This window comes from Manduca sexta, chromosome 25 (genome assembly GCF_014839805.1).
Source record: "Manduca sexta isolate Smith_Timp_Sample1 chromosome 25, JHU_Msex_v1.0, whole genome shotgun sequence".
Classification (NCBI taxonomy): Eukaryota; Metazoa; Arthropoda; class Insecta; order Lepidoptera; family Sphingidae; genus Manduca; species Manduca sexta.
The window spans coordinates 8,420,068-8,441,818 of NC_051139.1; the positions used below are offsets into that span (position 1 = coordinate 8,420,068).

The following is a 21,751-nucleotide window of genomic DNA, read 5'->3' on the forward strand; positions in this document are numbered from 1 at the left end:
GTCGAGGGTAAGATCTTTTAGTAGAATTACCCATTTGACCTTTTTAGCTTAGTTAGGAGATGCCGCCTCTTTGGACATAATACTGGCCGTTATGCTCCGATTATTTGATACGAATTCTTATGAATTCTTTTCGTCTAAATTGCCCATACTCCTATAATGTACATTAATCCTAATTCCCTCTTAATTTTTCATCCCTCCCTCACCGATCTTCGCACTTTATCTTGCCGCATCGCCCGTGGACGACAACCGGAGCATCGGGGACCTCCTCTGTGGTGTGCACCTCGTGAGTTTGGCTGCAAGATCTGTGAGTAATTTTGCGCAATATTACCTACAGCGCTTGCTCTCCTCCCTTGAGGAGACATCGTAGGTAGACTTGCTCGGCCTTGCTTTTCCTTGACCCTCTACTGTTTTCTCATTTTTTTCTCGTTGGTTAGTCTATTAACACGCCCAACCATTCATCAATTAGGGCGGCTGATCGGGTCGCAGCGAAAAAGTTCGTTACTTATACTTTTTATATAGAAGTGAATCCATTAGAGACACGATTAAAAACGGATCGCAGCGGATCAATCGGCGGAGCGAGTCAATAGCCTCGCGGCGTGGCGTCATAATAGTCATGAAGCTTTAATTACTTCAATTGACTTTTAAAATAATTAAGATTATTTTGTAAATGTTGCTTTTCCAAGGTCGTCTAGCTTTCTAAATGTCGAGTAGGAAAGTAGCAACACTTCTGAATTTAACAATGGTGTGCGGTGCGACCTGAGTTTTCCAGTATTATATATTAGTCTATGACCTGAGTGTGCGGCCGACACTGAGGTGCGACAAGCATTCATCTTTCAGATTCTAAATTCGGAGCGCCGCGCCGCGCGCCATGCCCTAATCCCTTCAAAATGGCGCATGATGGCGCATATGTGAATGTATAAATCTATAAGTCCGGAAACGGGGTTATCTTAAAGTTTGAATTGATCAACGTGCGTTGAACCTGGGTACGGTAGTAAAACAATAAACATAAGATAATTGTTTTTATTAAATATATACTTAGGTATATTTAATGTTACTTATACTTATGAGAACTTATTTTGTACTTTAAAATGAGCGATTGCTAATTACCTACATAATGTAAGTACAATTATTAAGTATACTGTTTTAATCCTTATCATCATTTGTAGGTATAGGTAAGTATATTTACATTAAACATTTGTCTCACTAATGATTACAGTGAGCCCATTATTTTTTACTTTTAAGTACTTTTAATTTATCACAATATATAATAGATAATAGATGCACGTGCACCCTCCCCCCCCCCTGCCTAGAAATAAATCACAAAAAATGTAAGTCACTGAAGAAATCCGCAACAATGAGAACATATCGACCACAGGGTCTATTTTATAATAAGTACAGCATTTTCAAAAACCCGCGTGATTAGAATTGAAAAAATAAAACTTTATGATATTACATAGCAAAGCGTAGGTGCAGATGCACCTCCCTTAAACTAATCTTAGCGGTGCCCATGAGGCCGTATTATATTATGATAGTACCAGTGACAATATAAACTGAATTATAATATTTTAAAGTTGAATCCTTCTATTTACAATAAAAGAAAATATGTGATAAAAAAGCACATGGAGCAACTACACCCTGCCGTAAGCACATAGAAAGTTTATATATTTTTTGGTTATTTTCACGCATATAAAGAAAGTGTTTTACTTTCATTTACCGATTTAATATTAAAATATGGGTATATCCATTATAATAGTTAAATGTTTTAATGACAAATAATATGAAAAGTGTTCAACTCGATTTTATGAGTAGGGCATCTATACCGCAATTACCCTCGAATTGTCTTCAATCCACAGGAAAAATGTCATCATATTTCACTTTTAAGAATATTTTATTCGCAACACGCGTGCCAATTTTATCCCAGTTAGATTGTGCGAATGGTAAAAGCTCGCGATAAAGAAGTCTCCAGTTATTATTCATAAATCTTGTACCTAAATCCGCTGTAAGAAAAATACAAAAATGTTAACTCATTTAGCAAAGGTATCAAATAAGGTAGATAAATTTAGGTAACTACCTAATTAAAAAAACAATCTCTAATGTCTTTCGGCATGGTTTCCAATATAGTTAAAGAATAAAATGTATTATTTACTATTAAGTAAAAATTTCTTTTATTTCTTTTAATAATTCACATATAGACTTAGGTAATTTTATGTCCCGCTAAAATTTTCTTAAATAAATATAAAAAAAGCATCCATGGATGTGAAAACGCGGAATGATCTTTTAGAAATTCATAATTGTTAAACTAAAGAAAAGTATAATTTTATGTTGGTTCCAGAAATATCTAAGTATCTAATGAGTCGAGTTGAAATGGCTCATTCATTCTAATTTCAATTACTATACTTACTCAATTCCCTAGTACTCGGATTGTTGTTAAAAAAGTTAGTAATCATATTTCCAACATCAGGTCTCATGTAGAAGGATTTTATCCGAATGTATGTGTCAGAACCATTCTTCTCTGGAACCCCTTCTAGTTTCCATGTGTACACTAAATCAGCTGGAAAATAATAAAATTAATGATCGTGTTATATAATATTACGTCTACAAAATAATAATCATAAAGTGTCTCATTAAAGTTTTATGTTATAAACTAATTCATTATGATATAAATTGTAATGCAAGCAAAATGTATTGAAGCGATCTGCCAGTGTATATATAGTGCTACTTTACTGGAAATAACAAACATTGGTAATATTGCGTGATGCGTACCCATTTCAATAAGATATAAATATATTTCGTAAATATGAAACTTTGATAGCCCTTTTGTAGATATGTATGAGAATGGAATAACCCATAGATGTAGTACAGATACTTTAGTAAAACTTACTCATTGTTGTATTAAATTCTCCGTCAGCAGCAACTTTTAGCGCATTATATTGGCCTTCTCCTTCATACTCCCCTTTTATAAAGACCGTTGGTGAAAACAAATCAATTTCGATTCGAAGACTATCCTCATCAGCACGGACTCTGCAATGTTATCGTAAAGTTTTTTTTTTTTATGGCAATTGTACATTATGCCTATTTCAAGTTAGGGAAACAGGTGTGTCATAGAATAGGAATTATCGGAAATTTTGGAAAGGAAAGGATCAGTAATGATTGCATGGAAAGGTAATTAAATAAATAAATAGACATAAAGTTCTATATACATCATGGTTACAAGTGCTTAAAAGAACGGGGATGGATGTAGGAAGGGGGATGTCAAGCAAAATGAGGCGCTGATATAAAGATGTATCATATGTAGTACATGACAGAAATACATGATTCAAATGTCCGATATCTTCACCACACTCACACAACTCACTAAAGTTTATTTATAATCCAGTACTTCATTTTAAAAAGGTCTAAAATTAAATAAATTTAATATAACCTTCGTTTGGTACAACGCTTCAAATGTTTTTTTTTTAATAGAATCCATTCATTAATTTTCCGTTTTCACACGATTTATATATTAGTAGACACTATTACTTGAGATAGTCTACAACATGAAGTTATCAAAAGACTTAGGAAACGATTTTTATTGCATCTAAATTAATTTATTTATATTTATCTAAAACAAAGCATAACTTTAAATATAGAAAATATATTTATGTTGTCAGAAAACTATATCTAAAGTGGCTCTACATTAGCTTTAAAAAGATTAGTTTATTACATAGTACCTATATATCGATGGCTTATTATATCAATTTAATTTATGTACATTTTCACGATTTTTATTTTTTGATATTATTGAATGCAAAAAATTTGAAACGCATAGAAGTCGTAAATGAATTAAATAAATTGAACTAACCTTGCATCTTTAACCACAGAGGATTTGAGTCCTGCCACGTAAATATCTTTTGTCACTATTTTGGCAGAAATCTGAAAATTTAAGTAAGTAATAACACAGTATACCAATATTATGAAAATATGGTTCTAAGAGTTATTGATGATACTAAATAATTACCGTATACCGTAATAATTACCATAGGCCGTAGGATTTAATCATTAGTCAGTTCTATTTTTTGCAGATACAACAAAGCTGCCTTGTTAAACACATAAGTATCTACCTAAATATCATATTTCATGTAGTTTTACTTTTATCCGTTATACTCATGCTTGTATAAAAATATATTAATTGTTTACAGTCCGCTTATCCAAAAAAGCTTCGGTCGGATCTCAACATAATGTAAAATCCTACTAATTTTGAGTTAAGTTCACGACTAACGACCTAGACGTTAGGTGTTCATCGTCTGATAAAGGGCAAGCTTACCGTCATATCACGATCAATTTATCTATATGAGGTCGCTAAGAACTTATTTCAATTGAATTGAAATAACCATACTGATTTTTTATTATCTTACCTGGTAATCGAACGAGTCTCAACGCGGTACATGGAATTACCAATCTAATAATACTATAGTATGTATGTGATTCGCTCTATCCTAACAAATTCGATGCTTCTAAAAAATTAGGTAGTTACTGTTGAGATGCATGACCTTCCTACATTTATATGTATAAAGTTGCATTCTAATATGTTAATTTATCAGTATTTCTACGTTTTATAACAGTTAAAAATAAAAATAGAATTCGAGGCTAATAAAGGTTAATTACACATAATTATCATGTCCAGTAGTTTAACGATCAAGAAGTTGAACTACACTGGTAAATGAATATCTAGCATATTTATGATATACTAGGTGTTGCTCACAGGTTCGCTCGCGCGAAAATGCTCACGATACAAAAGTGCCTAACACAATACGACGCTAGCGATATGTATTTAAAAATATGATTAAAAAAAATACTTCCGATGGCAGCAAATTAACAGGATAAAAAGTAGCCTATGATTTAATTTAGAGAAGGTTGTACCCGTGTGCCAAATTTTATTAAAATTCGTTCAATTGTTTCTGCGTTTACAAACATATAAATATTTTCACACACTTTTGTATTTATAATATAAGTAAAATGCTATGAAATAATAATTTATTTGAACTCGTAAAATGTTATACTTTATTTAGATTCCATCAATATTAACTCTACCACCAGTTCAGCAAGCAGTTCTTACCAGAGAAGAACGGGCAAGAAACTTTGGTGTTGTTCTTTTCAAAATCCATTAGATAATATATAAAGATTAACATCCTACCTGGTTATTTTTATATTCAACTTTTAATTCCTTTTGGTGATACGGGTCAATAGGCGGAATCCGCAATTCCTCTATGCCATCTGCCATCGCAAGGATTCCATCGCGCACTGCTTCAACCATACAGTCATTTAGTTCCAGTGAATTCCTGTTACATACTTTGAAGTGCTTCTCTGTAATAAATAATAATAAATTTATATAAAATTGTACTAGCAAGTGGATCTGTATTTAACATTTATTAAATGAAAGGTTCAGTGGACTTTCAGTGTGTGAATTTTAATGGGATTCATCAGGGAGGTTTTCAAAATATGTACTATGAAAGAGGTTCCTTAACAAAAAAAAATGTAAATGAATTCTTGAAAGTCCAATTATATCCCTACGGTATTGGATTAAGGGATTCTTATGCTATGAAGTGAACACGCACAGAAAAGTGTGACAAGCAAAATGATAACGCGGCCAGTAAGTGCTACATATTTCTAAATGTCTGTTAGATCCATGTTATAGTTTTACAAGAGTGCATGAGTTCTCTAAATGTATGTGAGGGAACCAATGGTTCTATCTTATTTTGAAGAGTGGGGTAATTTTGTGTGATTATTAATCAATTCTCTGAAGGTAAGTAATTACATACATTCATTTGTACCTCTTAGACGCCTAACTAGATAATGATTGTCTATACGTGATGTCGGATATAATGTGCGGTTGTAATGACGGATCAAAATAATTAGATAGGTATAGTGAAGATGCAGTTTTTCTTATTGGTATGTGGACTTTTATTTATTATGGAGTAGCTATGCCCGCGGCTTCGCCCGCGTGGAAATCAGTGTGTCATTAAGGTTTTCCCGCGTTAATCCCGACCCACGAGATTTATTACGTCTACGCGACCTCTTAACAGTATTCGTTATATTTCAGTCAATTTACATAAAACCGTAATGTACTAATAACTTAAACCTTCCTCAGGAATTGCACTATCCTTTAGTAAAAACCGAAAAAAACCGTTTAGTAGACTTTGAGAAAATCGATCATATACAGACAGACAGCTTTTGGGGACTTTTTTTTAAATATGTATAGATAGAGGGAAACTGATAGCGTTGTTGTCAACTAATTTTTAAGTACCTAGTGGTAGTCAAGTTTATTTTATATAAATAGGTGTACATCATTATGCTCCTATAACTTTATGTAAATAAAAATATGTATAGTCGAAAATGAATCCAATTATTTATAAGTACGTACCTAATAAATACAATGTAATTAGCGTACGTGTGAGACTTATTATATACCTACTTAAGTAGATACTTAATGAAATCCGGCTAAAACGACTCATCTATCGTAATTCGCATTATAAATCCACATTGCTTTTAACTATGTATATCAAGACCAACAGACCGCGAGTAATAACATTACATATTCAAGGAGACACAAAACAAAAATAGATAAAATAAAAAATAACAACGCTTGATATTTTAAAATGAGTAGATATGTATGTAACGAACCAGTCTTAGTTTTTAGAGGGACCACAATAATACTAAAGTAAGTAAAAAATATTAATACATTACTACATATTTTCTCAATTACTTATACTAAATTATATTTTTGAGCTACACATAAATGTGTATGTAGATAATTCATGATTGCGCGTTAACGGGTACGTAGCCCTTCATTACGTGAACCTTATTTTTTGGTAGGTATTGTATTTTTGTAACCTTATTTTTATTACTTATGTATTTTATTGTTATTAATAGGTTTCCTTAACATAATCCAACCACCAGCTAACAACTTAAGGTGTAAGTATAATATAATATTGAGTACTTACGAAAATCCACCGCTCCATGAATAACAGCAATCACAGTGGCTATTATATATATTTGATACATCTTTACCGGCCCGAGATCTCTAGCGTAATGTAGTAAATCGTGATTCGTAAGTTTTATACTAATTAAATAGAGAGGAGCGTTAAAACCTAACTTGTGGCATTCTCTGTACGTCGCGATTGCTACTAAATACGAGTTGGCTGTCGGTTGTCGTCAACCGAGCCTTCAGCACCGATTGCATAAACCCCAACGCTGTCTTCAATGCCATGTATACTGGTTTTGTTGAATTTGCATTTATTTTAGGTTACAACACTTCATTTTTTTTTCAAAGGAAATACCGTTTATGTACTTCCATTTACTGGATTGTTTAAAAGGTTTCCGTGACCTTATTTTAGTAAGAAATAAAGATAAAATTTATTTGTTTTTTGTAATAGAAGTAGAATTGTTGCTTGAGTTGATAAGCTGAGTAACTACTTTTCTATTGCCAAAAATATCAAAAGCCACAGCAAGCACATTTGAATATAATATTTCGCCAAGTTTTTACTCTACCCACAAAGATGATCAGGGATCAGTGAGATATCTAAGAGAGAAATCTATGGTTTCTTTTTCGCGGGAAAAAAACGCGTTGTCGCTACTACCTCACTCGTTCCACTAATTCTCCGGGTGTCTCCGGTCTTACGACCGAATGTCGACACTCGGCAGTATAGTATCATCCGAGCGAGCATTGGACCGAGTCCCTAACCCTGTATACATATACCCTAAACTGGCATACTAACCAAAATTTGGGATGGCCTTCTTCGGCGCATACGGGACGGCCGGGCCCCGGGATATTATGTTGCACAACAGAGGTATTAAGCATATATTTAACACCGTAGTTAAAGATTGCTAGAATTGAAACCTTTGTCATCAGTTTATGATTTATTAATTGCTACCAACTAGTCATAGTGTATTAGAACTTTTCTAGGTGGTGTCATTGCGGTTTATGGCTTATAATCAGCCATTTGTTAGTCATTTCATCAAATTGTGTAGTAAAACTTTTTTTATAGCTCATTCATGTTGCCTCTAAATTAAAAAAGGCATTTAAGTGTAAAATATAATATGTAATCTTTTATAATTGTAACAGCGACAGCGTAGTTGGGAATGTCCGCAAGTTTAAAATCCAGGAGTACGCACCTCTGACTTTTCTAAAGTTATTTGTGTATTTTTTCTAAATTATCGTTTATCATAAAGGCAAAGTAAAACATCGTGATGAAACCTCCATACCTGAGAAGTTCTTTGTGAGTATTTCGAAGGTTCCTGAGCTCTGCTTCTGCACTAAACCAGCGTGGTAGACTGAAGCCTAAACTGAATCTACTGAAAGGCCTTTTATTAAACCCAACGGACATGATAAAAAAGAAAAAGTAGTAATGTATTTTGTAAAACTTTACGTCCTTTAATATGAAAGTAAGTTGTTAATTGTTAACAATATATTAGACATCAGGAATTGAACCAGAATATTTACAATCACCAAAATATTCGCAACATGACGTACAAGATTATAAATTATCAAAGTTTTTTTTCTATTCATAGTCACATTTTTTTTTTAATATCCCACATTTAATTGCCCTAAAATTAACTGATGTTAGATATAATTTAGCCTCCATAGCATTGCTGAGCTACCGGTTGTGAAAGGAGAGGTCGCAGGTTCGGCCCCGCAATTAAGCATTTTTTTGTATGTTCCGCAAATACTTGTAGGTCATATTATTATGCAAATAAACATTCTTAATAATCTAAGTTTATTCATAGGCGTAGGTAAGTTGGGGCAGTGATTTTGTTAAATAAGAAAGTATTTTCTCTATTCCTATGTAAACTTAGGTAACTATAACTGGCAAGATCAAAAAAGTGTCAGTAAAAAGTTTTCAAAATTATGCGTTGTGTAACGAACTAAGTATTAGTAAACACAAACTTTATTTTCATAATATTCAGTGCGTGTAAAATGCGTCACAACATATATAACTAACAGACTAACATGAACGAATAAATAACTTATCATTGTAACTGGTTTTATTGGTAGAGAAGGGGTCAATGATCAATTTATAAAAAATAAAACATCCGACAATCTGCAAGCTGTAATTAGTATATACATATAATATAATTAATAATATACATATGTAGGTTTATATCTAGCTTTTACTTGCGGCGTCATCCATGTTCTATTTCGGATTATTTACGCCCTACTGTACTCTTTTTACTTATGTTAATTCACTACTAATTTCTAATGTCAATGTCACTAAAATTGGTACCACATTACATTAACTCCAAAAAACATCTTAAACTTTCTCATTTATAATACTGACTAGTACGATTTAGGATTGTAGAGTTAATAGGGAACGAACAAAAGATTGTATTTTTAGTCAGGCATAGGGCGTTGTGACTATCTCAATATTATTAAATACCTAATAATTATTATAGTAGAGAATGTTAAAGATATCATCTTCATCGTGTTACATGATATCATATGATACAATGTGAAATGGTTGCCATGTAACACAATTACTTTTTGATGATATATGTTTTATGAGATATCTTTCAATTTAATTGATATATTGAATAAATAGGCATAATATAAGCAGCTTGTGAGTTTGTAGTTTTGTTTGTAGAGCAAAGTCTCTGTAGTAACGCAATTCCCAAAAAAGGATATTAGAGAATAGGCAACACTATCCGTGTACTAAAGGCAAATTTTGGTATAAGCATTGATGACTCGGACAAAACAGTAAAACATGCACGCACGCCATTATCTTACCCTCTTATTTGTTTCCTAGATGTATAAAAGCCAAGCCAGGTTAACACAAATCTTACACTAAAATATGAGTCAATTCAAGGACTTTCGTAATATGTTATTTATTATTGTATTCGTCTAAAGTCTAAACAAGCTGTTGGCTTAATATATTTATTGAATTATCGTTATAGCAAAGTGCCTTTTAAGCTTTGAATAGTGCGAGAAGCGTTGAAGTGTGTTTGTGAAATATTTGTTATAAGGCGCTCAGTTTCAAATTACTTATGTAAAAAATCATTTGTATAAGGTATCGCTAATTATAAAATTGATTAATTAATTATTATGTCCAAAATAAAAAGAATAAAAATATGTATTAACTTGCTGCAGTGCCTTTGATAGAACTTTTTAATTAATTCGGTGACCATTTCTACATTGGCAATGTTTAAATTATGATATTAGAAAATTTGTTGTTCTAGTTTTTGAGTAAGGCCTGCAATCTTAAGGTAGAGCACTACGATGTCATACTAAAAATGGTATTTTATTTTACCGTTATTCATTTAAACACCTAATCATCATAAAGCCAATTGCAAATAGACTAAAAGTTTTTGAGTTTTAGTTCTTACAATAATTTAATATTTTTATTACCAGCAATTTTAATCCTTTTAATTTATTATATACTTGGTAGAATTTAACTCCGTAGAAGAATATAAAAAGTCTAGGTGTTGTGCCATTAAGACATACGAAATCATACGATTTTGTGAGCTCTAAATAATTATCCAAAATTAATAATGAATGTGTCCATATTTATATAAGGAAACAATTATTTAAAATAATGAAGTATTTTTGAAGCTGTGGGAAACAGGCACTCGCTCGTAGCACTCAAAGTGAGAGGACGTTCTACACCTTTATCGTTGCGCGTTGCGTGCCCCGTTTATTTACATCAATTCGATTCTTATAGAGTTTATATAGCGGGGCCAATTCTCCTTGACATTTACCTGAGCGTTTTTTTGTTTAATATTTATTTAGTTCTTTTCAACTTCTGCTGTTTTTGTGTTATGAATTAATTATTGAACCCTGAGTCCCAACACATCAATCTTGATACGCAATACCTGCCTAAGTCAGGAGGATCTAAATTACGCCAAATAAATATTAGCTACAGATAAGCATGTACATTTTTCATTGAATTTCAGGTCCCATCTCGTAAACTTGATACTTCCAAACTAAACCAAGAGATTTTGATTATTACGTATTAGTATTGGGGGCATTACATATTTTTTTAACTTAGGTAGTAACTTCGTAATAACAACTACATGTGTGGTTTATATTCTAAAAAATAAAGGAGATACGATACGATACAATTCCAAGTTTAAAATGTAATTATTTTTTTCATTTACTTAAGTTAGTACTTAGTTGACATGATTTTAAAAATCGTACAATCACGCTGTAGAGTTCCTACGGCATGAGTAATTAGCCGGCTCAATACCACTTCCTCACAGATTACTAAGGTAAGATGACAGCCCTTCTTCCTCTTTTATTTCTTTTACAATTCATATTGAATAGCTAAGTATTTACTTTTGGAACCTGTTCATTTTTGGTCAGAGCCCTTCTTCATGGTTAGATAGTCATCTCTTTTTAGACATTATCAGTTTTTGGTTCTCCCAAAGATATTGATCATTGAATTTTTTTTTCCCCGCGAAAAGATATGTCGTACTTCCTCGTATCATCTACGTCAGTGTTCCGCATTCGATGTAACTAACCTACATATTATGTGGCACGTATTGTCGTTTTAAGATACATTGCAATTAATTTTGAATCTATTAAAGATGCTATGTATATTTATATAAATAAGTTTTTTAAGTTTGTCGCTAGAACATCTCTCTCAGATAAGCTTATAAGTTATATTTTGTTTATCTACTTCGAAATGGCTTTGACAACCTTAAAAAAATTCACGACTGATTCAAATGCATTTTTATATAATATTATATCCAATAACGGTGCCCATTAATGAATGCATTTACAAATAGCGTTGTGTATTATTTAATGTGAAGTGTACATTCTCCTTTGGATATGTCTATATACGTAGTATAGAATTAATTGATTTTGCCAGTGAAGACAAAAAAGTTTGTTTAAAATAAGTTCATTACTCCTACGAACAAGTTCATGTTAGGATTATTAATATAAGAAATTACAGTGCACTTCAAACATATCGTAGTTTCTAAACTACTTTCAAGCACTCGATATAACTGATCATAATTTAAAAAATCAGTTACACTCCAATAGGTTTTATTTACAGTTATAACTTAATCTGGGTCTTATGAATAATGTCAAACGTCAAAACCAATCACGAAGTTATTAGACAAATTTCGTATCGTAATATTCATGTAGAGTCCTTTGCTATCGGTGTATAAGTCGCAATTGTATGCTGCAGTTGTAGTGCGAGATTCGCAAATATACATAACGTATCATATTAATTAAAAATATCGCCACACCGATTATTAACATGGTCAAGGAGTTGCTTTACAAATATGAGTTTACAACTTTATCAATTTAGGTTATCGATTTTAAGCAAGTATTCAGCATTTACATTTGTAATAAAATATACGAAAATAAGTTTAATTAAAAGCATGTCGGTATTAGTCCCTTGTAAATTTAATGCCTTCAAAATAAGAGTTGATTGTATTATGGGACTTATATGAATTACTGTCCTATACCAAGTTGACCATTTAATAAGCAATTTATATTCACAACATATAAAAAAATTTAAACAAAAAAAATATTCGCCCCGTCCGTTTTATTATCCTAAAATAAACCTGAGGATTATAAAAACCGGTCAAATGCGGGTAGGACTCAGCCCAAATTTATTTTATTTGGGTTTTAGAGTAGAAGAGCTTCACATAGAAAAGAGTACAGGAGGCCAGTGGGTGAATGCGGACTAATTAGATAGATTCAGCGGTTATTCTCATAGGTTTCTATGAAACTGTACTAGATAAGAGAAACAAGAAATTTTAAATTATTGATATATTAGTTATGTTATTAGCTCTACAAGATTTGTGAATTAAAAAAATCAGCACTAAAAGTTTTATAATACATTGAAATGGCGCTTTAAATGTACATATCTTATATGTCGTAGACACATAACTTAAAAAAAAGGTGATCTTTGACTAAAACAATTTCTAAAATTGTAGCTTGTCGTGATCGTTTCGGAATTCTATTTCATCATGATTCACAATAAAAGAAACAATAATGAAAGGCAAAAACGAAGTAAACATTTCTATTTACCTCAGTCAAAGATAGGTGCATCCTAATAAGAAAGGAAAATGTGCAAATAGTTTGCAGTACGTTATTTATTTTTGAACGTCCTTCCTTAAAATTCCGTCCATATTCCAATTCAAATGGATGTACGATATGTAGAAAACATAAAATACGATGTGTGAGTCGTTTCTTAACTTTGGCAGGCGCAAGATCGACGGCATTGACATAACGGTATTCTTAAAGATTAATGACGCTAATAACGTACGCGGCTGTACGCGTTTAAATCTAATCCTAAAGCTTGTTTTGTTCGCGATGCGAATTGCGATGTATTTTGCTATCGCTGATTCGATCTTGTTTTTTCTATCGAAATACATTTCCCATATTGCTATTGTAAACGACGTGACTCACACTAGACATTGTTAGCCGATGAACTAAAATGTGACGTGATTCAAATTTTGTTGTATTAATAAGCCTCACATTATTGATATCAAATTATTTGCCAATACTTTTCAACGATTGCAAGTCATGTCTCCAAAGGTTCTTTGACATCTGAGTAACGTTTGTGGTTAACATATCTCCTGACGTACGCATAGTACCGATTTTATTATTAAATATGAATATATAAATACATCACTATGATGCCTCTACACTGTTTTTTTTAAAGCGTTCCATCTTTGAAATGAAGTTCAGAAGCCGAACACTAAACAATACTGAGATTATTAATTGTGTTGGCTAATGACATATTATATTTGAGTATTAATTTAAATTTAGCACATTTCAATAATTATTGCATAAAATTAGTGTTCTTCTTTTTTATGTCTCAAAAAATTGAGAAGAGACAGTTAGATAAAACGTATAAATCAAAGAAAAGTAGTATCGAAGTTGCATTTATAGTAGAGCTAATTAAGATACTTATCATTGAAATTTATTGGTGCAGGTCCTTTAAAAAACTAGATCTATATATAGAACCAGGGGCCGTAGTTAAGATGCCATTTTACAATCGGTATCGCTACCGTTATGTATAAGAATGACATATCCTAGCGATAGACTTATCGTAAGGATATATATTATTCTTATACCTTTTGTATCTATTAGCATAAACGATTGTAGAAATGCTCCTTGGCTATGGCGTCTGGTGTAAGTATATTTGTATCGTTCTTTTAGGGAATCCATCCATCGTCCATCGATCGTTGTGTAAAAATATCTTTCATTAGGCTGGTTTTTATGAAATTTAAAACTTTTATATTCTAACAAATTACGCGTTTTGCTTTGCGTTTTTAGGTTGGCTTTGGTATAAGCAAGCTTATTAAATCTCACAAATATTCTTTTTACCAATACAACCCCATTACGAGATAATGGTATAAACAGGAAAAAAATATTGAAATACTTTAAATCAATCATTCTCAGTAGGGGAATTTGGGGACATGTGATCCCAGAGTAGACTTGATACAAGCAAAAAATTAATGCTCATTGTTAATTTTGAAAGTCAAACCTCGTAAGGAAACCGGTAAGTTTATTTACTTTATGCCAGTGGACTGTTTTCAGTCGGCCTATACTCATCCGTCAAGATTGCGCGAAACATAGTAGAGTATATCTAACTTAAGTTTCTCTGATGAAGGAGCCTCCGCTTCTTTTCTCGTTGCGTCGGCTGGCCGGGACAGTGTAAACAACAAAATCGAGCCAACATTCTTCTGCTGTTGCTGGCAAAAGTCGGTCTGCCATATTATTCTGTTGGCCTATATGCCATGTATACAAATACATTTCTTTTTACTTGAAATACTTAAATATAGGACAATAATAGTATTATCATTTAGTAACTGACGGTAGTTCTACCAACAATAATTGCTCCCTCTTCCATTTTCAGTTATGTTTAATGTGAAATAATATTTCAGTGAAATATTTTTATAGCGCTATAGGAAACTCTAGGCGTCAAAAGTCAGTGTCTCCAATTTAAAAAAATAATCCATGACTTCGAGTGGTCCGTGTTCGTTGGCAATTGCAAAAAAGTAATTTATGTAAATCTATTTCTTATATACAAGTCAATGATGCGACGAGTTGGTAGCACGCTTAATTACTAGTGCTACGCCTTCTACGTATAATAAATAGCAACGACACCAAGCACGTCACATTGAATTGCAATATGAGCGTCACTCCCAGGCATAAAATTTATTAATCTGGTTAAAATATTAACCGGGTTTTCAGTTGATCATTGAATATTGCTGATTAATGCAGATTAATATTAGTAGAGCCCATTTTTTTATGTAAATGTCAAATATAAAAAAAATTACTCGAATAAACCATTAAAAAGGTAACCTTTGGGTTCTTCACAAAATTTTACTGATGAAATAGTAACCCCCTTATTCATAGACGTTCTTTATCTAACGACCGAGTAAGGCTGTGATAACAAGTCTGTTTCTCAGTGCTGACGGCATGGCAGTCTTCGCAGTGCGTAGACGTAGGGCCGTTGTGATTGGCTAATATTGAAATACAACAATAATAACCAATCACAACGGCCCTACGTCTAATTCTCAGTGCCGTTGGGCACTGAGAAACAGGCTTGTTATCACAGCTTTACTCCGTCCTTAGATAAAAAACGTTTATGAATAAAGGGGTAAATGTTTAATTGAGTACATGGTTTTAGTGACAAATTTCCTTCAGTATGTATACATGGATTATACAAAGCTTCATACCAGAAATGTAGTACGTACCTAGTTCAAACCTATTCCGTACTGCCACTAATCACTAGTTACTGTTGATAAAATAGCATTTAAACATAAAAGTGATCTACCTTTAAATCATTAAATAGCTTATAATTTCTGAAAGGTTTAGTTACAAAAGCAAAGCACAAATATAATTTTAGATATTAAAATATAAACCTGAATCTAATATCCCCAGTTTCCCATATTCTTCGTGTTGTTTAGTTTATATTTGTAAAACTGGTTTTATTTGAGACATTAAAAGCAAAGCAATTTTGTACAGTCATTTTAGGATCGGATTAGGTATAGAGATATGCCAATACCTGGAAACGACACAAACTTATCATAGGTCAGTATCATAACATAGTAAGTAGGTATATTTATATATTACCTATATATACTTTTTGTTTATGAACAAGTAAATTAACCTAGAGAAGCACATTGCCTAATTAGTATTGGAACTTACAGCCGAGGCGTATATTCCGCTGTTATAAAAATCCACCGCACAGGTTTTTCGAAGTTACGTGTATATTGTTTCTCAATTAATTATCATTCGCTTTAACGGTAAAGGAAATCATCGTAAGAAACCGACATACGAGAGCATTCTCCAAAAATAATGTTGAAGATTTGTGAATTTTGCTAACTCGCACTAGGCCATCGTGGTGGACTATGACCTAAACCCTTTTAGTAGTAGAGAAGGCCTGTGCTCAGCAGTAGGTCAGGTATATATTACAGTGCAGGTATTATTATTATTATAAATTTACCTAAGTAATTTAAATGATGTTTTGGCTGTGTTACTTATATTTTTTACACTGGTTTTGATATGTTGAGTATACATCATATTTATGTTTACATATTTCAAAATTTACAAGGGTAGCCAACGAACTTATATCAGGTAAAGTGAAACAGGATTTTTTTTATATTAAAGTTGGAGCTTGTTATTACACGCTCGATTAAGAGGAACAGTTCGGTTTTATTGTTTTCCTTTAATGTTTAAGGGCTAAAGAGGTTCAGTGATCTCCAAAATGTTTCTTTGTTCTGGTTTTCCTACTGCTTGCAAATCATGCCAAAATAATCATAATTTATGATGCCTTTTGGGAGGCTTACAATAAAACTCCCACATTTTATAAATCTCGTTGCATTAGGCGACAAATTCTGCCTAATTACAAAAGGAGAAAAAGCTCTGTTATCTTTTGAACCTAATGTAGAGCGTCAGTGTAAAATTATTATAAAGCCGCGGAGTCAACTCGCCAAACCATTTTGCGAAGTGGCTCCTTAGGCGGTGCACATTCACGCGACGCGCACACATCCTTTTTTAAACCCCGATAAAAATATTTATCTCCACGGTGAATGTACTAAAAAGCTGCAGTTGAAAATGTTTATTAGGAGCAAATTAATATTCTTTTGTATAGGAGTATTGGCGGTAAGCTACGGAAGTGAATCTCAAGACTCTACAGGATTCTCCTCAAAGGATGGCGGCTTTTACACTGAAGATGCAGTTATTATAAATGGTAAGACATTCTAAACTTCTTAATTTTACAATTAGAATTTACTAAAATGTTACTTCGGTGTAATAATTCTATTGACACAAAATACCACCAATTAAAACCTAATTATAAACAAAAACTATCAGCTGTAAATGTCTTGGTTTTTATTTAATTTAATCTGTGTATGACAAGGGCTTCCTAAGGCATAATAAAATATAATTGGACACTTTATAACAATACCGTAAACACAATATGTAAGGTGGTTATTGTCCGAAGGAAAGTGTCGCGTCCATAAACAGAGCGTATTGTGCGGACTCAAAACAATGCACAACACCTGTGGCTATGAGGTTTTGAGGCTAGAGAAAGTTAAAATGAGCAACTAAGATGTCCGGCCACTTGTAAAATTACGATCGGAAATAAAATATATCGATGGTAAGCTAAAGAACACAGCAATAAATTTGAATATTTAATCGAGCGGAGAAAGAAACATTTAATCGTCCTAAATTAATGTGTAAAATAATCTTCATCTGTCGTTTGGCTTAATTACGAATGCATATGTGTTCAAAACAAGTCAAAACGTTTGTGGCCGTCAACCCCAGAAAATACCTATTACATGGAAGTCGTCTGCACGTGGGCTATGCCAATACACCTATCGAAGTAATTCAATGCAAATGCTCTTACGCCCACGCGTGCGAGGTGACTACATCAATCAAAGCATTGTCCATAGAGCATCGACGCTTGGCTAAACACTGGGTATAATTTTTTGTGGGTGCTTTGGAGGACATTAATTAGATTAGAGGCCCGAGATTGAAGTGGGACCACGTAGCTGACATTTCGGTACTATAGTTTGCTGAACCCGGAATCCAGACACATTGTTCGCACTTCATGCATAAGTTATGAAGTAGATGTATTCATATATTAAACACATCATACAATAGTTTGTATGAATGTAGGTAAAATTATCCGCCCAGTAAGGTTTGAGCGCTCTCGGTACAAGTTCAAGGCGCCCAGTCTGTTGGCATTTCATTGAATGGTATTTAAAACATAGCACTGCACGTTTAAATATTACACTTATTAACATAAATTGTCGCCTAAAATTGTGGCTCTAGAGTATAGTTTACGCTGCCGCAACAGATGATATTTTTTACTGGAACTACTAGGTACCTTTAAAAGTTGTATTTTTTTATTCCAAGCGCCAAGAAATCAGGTAATTTTGGATTCCTGTTCGTCAGACGTGAAAGATTATAACGTCAACTCGACAAGTCCAAGGTTGCAAGAATTCTTTTTATGTACAATAATGGTAGTTGTATTCAATTAAATTTATGGAATGCCATACGAATAACTTACTTTAAAAGATGTTACAATTATTTTGTCTAAGTATTTATTATGATTATTGCAACGATTTAGAAACACTACCTACCTCAGAAATCAAAAAGTTCCATCTTGGGATGAGCTTCCAATTGAATTTATGGGAGAGTGATATTTTATAAATAAACTTATTTTATCTAAACACAAACACTGCATAAACAGGCTATTTACATGTTTTAGAGTTTTAAGCTCCAACGATCTAGATTTAAAACGTACAAATATTGTCAAAATGATTACGAAATAAAGCAGAACTTTAGAGGTTGCAGTCATAAAATGTCTTTGTACGGTGCGTTGGCAATGAAGTCATTATTTTGAAAATTTTATTACAAAATATTTGTGCAGAATTTGGGTTAACGTTAGAATTAGCATGCTGCACACATGGCGTTGTGGATTCCAATGAAAACGTTTCAATATAACGTAAACCGTTATGCAGCCAATGGAAATAAATAACATGCATGATCACACATTCACTTGTATTGACAAAAGTGCCTTTTGATATCGTCGTTTGAATAGGAATTTTTATTGTTTTTTTAGAATACCTTGTTTACGTATCCCTGTCGCGCTGAGATTAAAAATATATGCATTTGTAAGACCACTAATTGTTAATAAATATATAATGATACCTATAATTCATATTACCAAGCTTTGTTAAATAACAAACCATCACAGTCTATAAAGAGCTTTAAAAACGAGTCAACTAGAGATCACTAACACATAACGATTTTCTTATAATAGTTTAGAAATCCCTTATGAAATATCTTGTTTAGATATTTTCCAAAATACTGTTTAAATATTTTACATACAAATGAGTCATGATTAAAAAAATTGTGAATTGTAAAGCAATGTGAAGGCTCGACGTTACTTCGAACTATTAAGTACTTGTGGTGACATCTTTAAACAAGAAACTTTAATCTTTAAGTACCTATTAAAAAATTGCAAATTCCGATTTTAAATTAAGAAAGACGTGAAATATATAAAATATTTTTAATCCCAGATTAGGATACCACTCTCCTTACAAGGCTTTGCATTTTATTTAAAATTTTAGGTATGCGCCATAAAACTATAGCGTTTACAAAGTTATTCTTTATATTATAATTCGAGGCGGCAAATAGATTAATACTATACTGTGCGGCTGCCGCGGTATGCTACCTTTGCTCAACCTAAAAATTGGTTATTTTTGTGTAAATAATATACGCATATTATATACTGCACAAAGATATAAGATAATGTATAATGTGATCAAAAGCTTATTCCCAATATTTTTGTTATCAATTGTTATCGTATGATTGTCTTTTTGCTTTAGCGGATCTTATTCGCTAGCTCTATAGCCTAGATGAGTCAGGACTCAGTGTGTTGATTTCCCAAATGATATTAAGTTTTATGTCTTTTCCTCAAATCCGTGGTAGGCAGGCAAATAATTGAGGAAATTTTGAGATGTTTCTTTGGTCTAACTGCAAGCCGAGAGAAAGACAAATCATTTCTAAACAAATGTTATGTATGACGTCCATACCTGACTTTATGGAAAAAGTAGAAAATGGTCCATTTATACAAAAATAAATTAACCATAGCATTTTTTTATGTATTTAATATGCTTAATTATAATTCTTTTCAGCTCATGTTGACCGAAAACAACGCGACATATCAAACTCTACTCGTGATGAAAGACAGATTCTGTATTTACAACATCGCCAGGTAAAAAAAAAATGTTTGACGTTTGGTTAATTTTATTGACGGTGATTCATTATTATGTGCCTATTTGAGTGATAGGTAATTAAAAGTTCGTGGAAAATATTTTTATCATTAATAATAGCGGTAGCATGGTTTTAGTTTGTTCTTGATTTACGCAGCATTAGTGCAATAAATCTGTATGATTTTTGGCATAGATTTAAGGCTGAAGGGTGGCATTTAAGATCTCTTCAATCCGTAAAAGGATATTTTTAATGCACGACATTTTTCCAGAAAAAAATTACGCTAATTAATCTGCGAACAAAACGCGTTTGCGATAGATTTAAAATATTTGTTACACATTAATGTTGCTTTAATTTAATGGTAAACAGTGATCGCAATGTCGCGGTACTTTAGTCGTAAACAGCTTAATTGACAAGAGATAGAAACCAAGGATAAGAAAGCGGGCCACATGCGTAATGATATTTTATTTAATTTATCTCGTGAGATAGTTGTGATGTAGATCTGTCCCCAACAATATTATCAAATATTGGAAAGTTTTGCAATTGCATCGAGGCATTATTTCACTCATTGTCATAGTGATTGTTTAGTTATTTTTTTTTATTACTTATTCCATGTTCAACTTCTCTTAACTCCATTGTGCTGGCTTACGAAAACTTCGACTCAAAGCTGTGGCTTAGTTAGCTGGTGTCTGCCGGATGTATGGAGTTCATAAAGTTGATCACAGTGATTACACACACCAGCATAAATTCATCGACCATCTATATCGAGTTATCAGCAACGAGTCTCGTAGTGGTTGATATTTTATTTGAAGTGCACTGCACGCACCGGCCATGTAATTTTTATGCCATAACAAATAAAAAAAAAAATGAAAAGGGCACCCAAAATGTTAATTAAGTTCTCAATTTATGAGGTCCATAAATGTTGCATTGACAGTACAATTCATAAAGCTAGTTTTAATTACGCCTTTATGTAGATGACCTATCTAGTTTTGTAATCATAAATGTTTGTGTTGCAGCAAACTGATGACAGTTCATTTGGATTACAATGTGAAACAACAATGGGCAAGAAAGGCACGTGCAAAAGTTTTCGAGATTGTTATCCCCTACTTAAAGTAGCGGATGTCGTTGGCTTGGACGGATGGGTGATGGGACATTACGATACATGCAGCTACGTCAGTGGGGATAATACTGAGGTTCGAGTTACTTATTTGTCTTTGAAACGTAGCTGTTTACATTAATTATTAGTCTGTATTATTAACTTCTCTACAACTTTGAACCAGAAACAAGTACTCGGTAGGAATTTTATGAACGCGATTACTTCTAGCAATATTTATTTGTAGGTTTTCGGTGTGTGCTGCACAGAACCGGTTGGCACGCCGCCACAACAAGAACCTGATGTACAACGGCTAGGCATTCTACCTCCACCAATCCCCGTTCAGTTTCCTCCAACACAAATTAGCGGGTACGTATCTGATGAACAGTTCTAACTAGATATTGTGAATTGCATTACCGTAATGTCCGATTTTT

At 32.7% G+C, this 21,751-nt stretch overlaps 2 protein-coding genes across 3 annotated transcripts in view; one reads left to right on the forward strand and one right to left on the reverse strand.

The window, feature by feature from the left end:
* The first annotated feature begins 91 nt into the window (after window positions 1-91).
* Window positions 92-21,751, forward strand: part of LOC115448357 (trypsin-1) — a 26,521-nt gene continuing 4,861 nt past the window's right edge. Inside the window, exons 1-5 of one of the 2 annotated variants that reach the window (XM_037442649.1) lie at window positions 92-304; window positions 17,094-17,192; window positions 20,149-20,228; window positions 21,241-21,417; window positions 21,565-21,686. In XM_037442649.1, coding sequence (XP_037298546.1) covers window positions 21,283-21,417; window positions 21,565-21,686 — 257 coding nt within the window. In that variant the 5' untranslated portion in view covers window positions 92-304; window positions 17,094-17,192; window positions 20,149-20,228; window positions 21,241-21,282. Of the gene's footprint in view, window positions 305-16,898; window positions 17,193-20,148; window positions 20,229-21,240; window positions 21,418-21,564; window positions 21,687-21,751 lie in introns of those variants that run through there. The other variant, XM_030175767.2, reaches the window with a different exon arrangement.
* On the reverse strand, window positions 1,011-7,227 carry LOC115448356. Its single transcript, XM_030175766.2, has 6 exons — window positions 6,981-7,227; window positions 5,174-5,343; window positions 3,842-3,912; window positions 2,882-3,021; window positions 2,402-2,551; window positions 1,011-1,997 (listed from the first exon to the last, which is right to left on the reverse strand). Exons 1-6 carry the CDS (start codon window positions 7,039-7,041, stop codon window positions 1,843-1,845), a joined length of 747 nt encoding a protein of 248 aa, XP_030031626.1. The 5' UTR covers window positions 7,042-7,227; the 3' UTR covers window positions 1,011-1,842.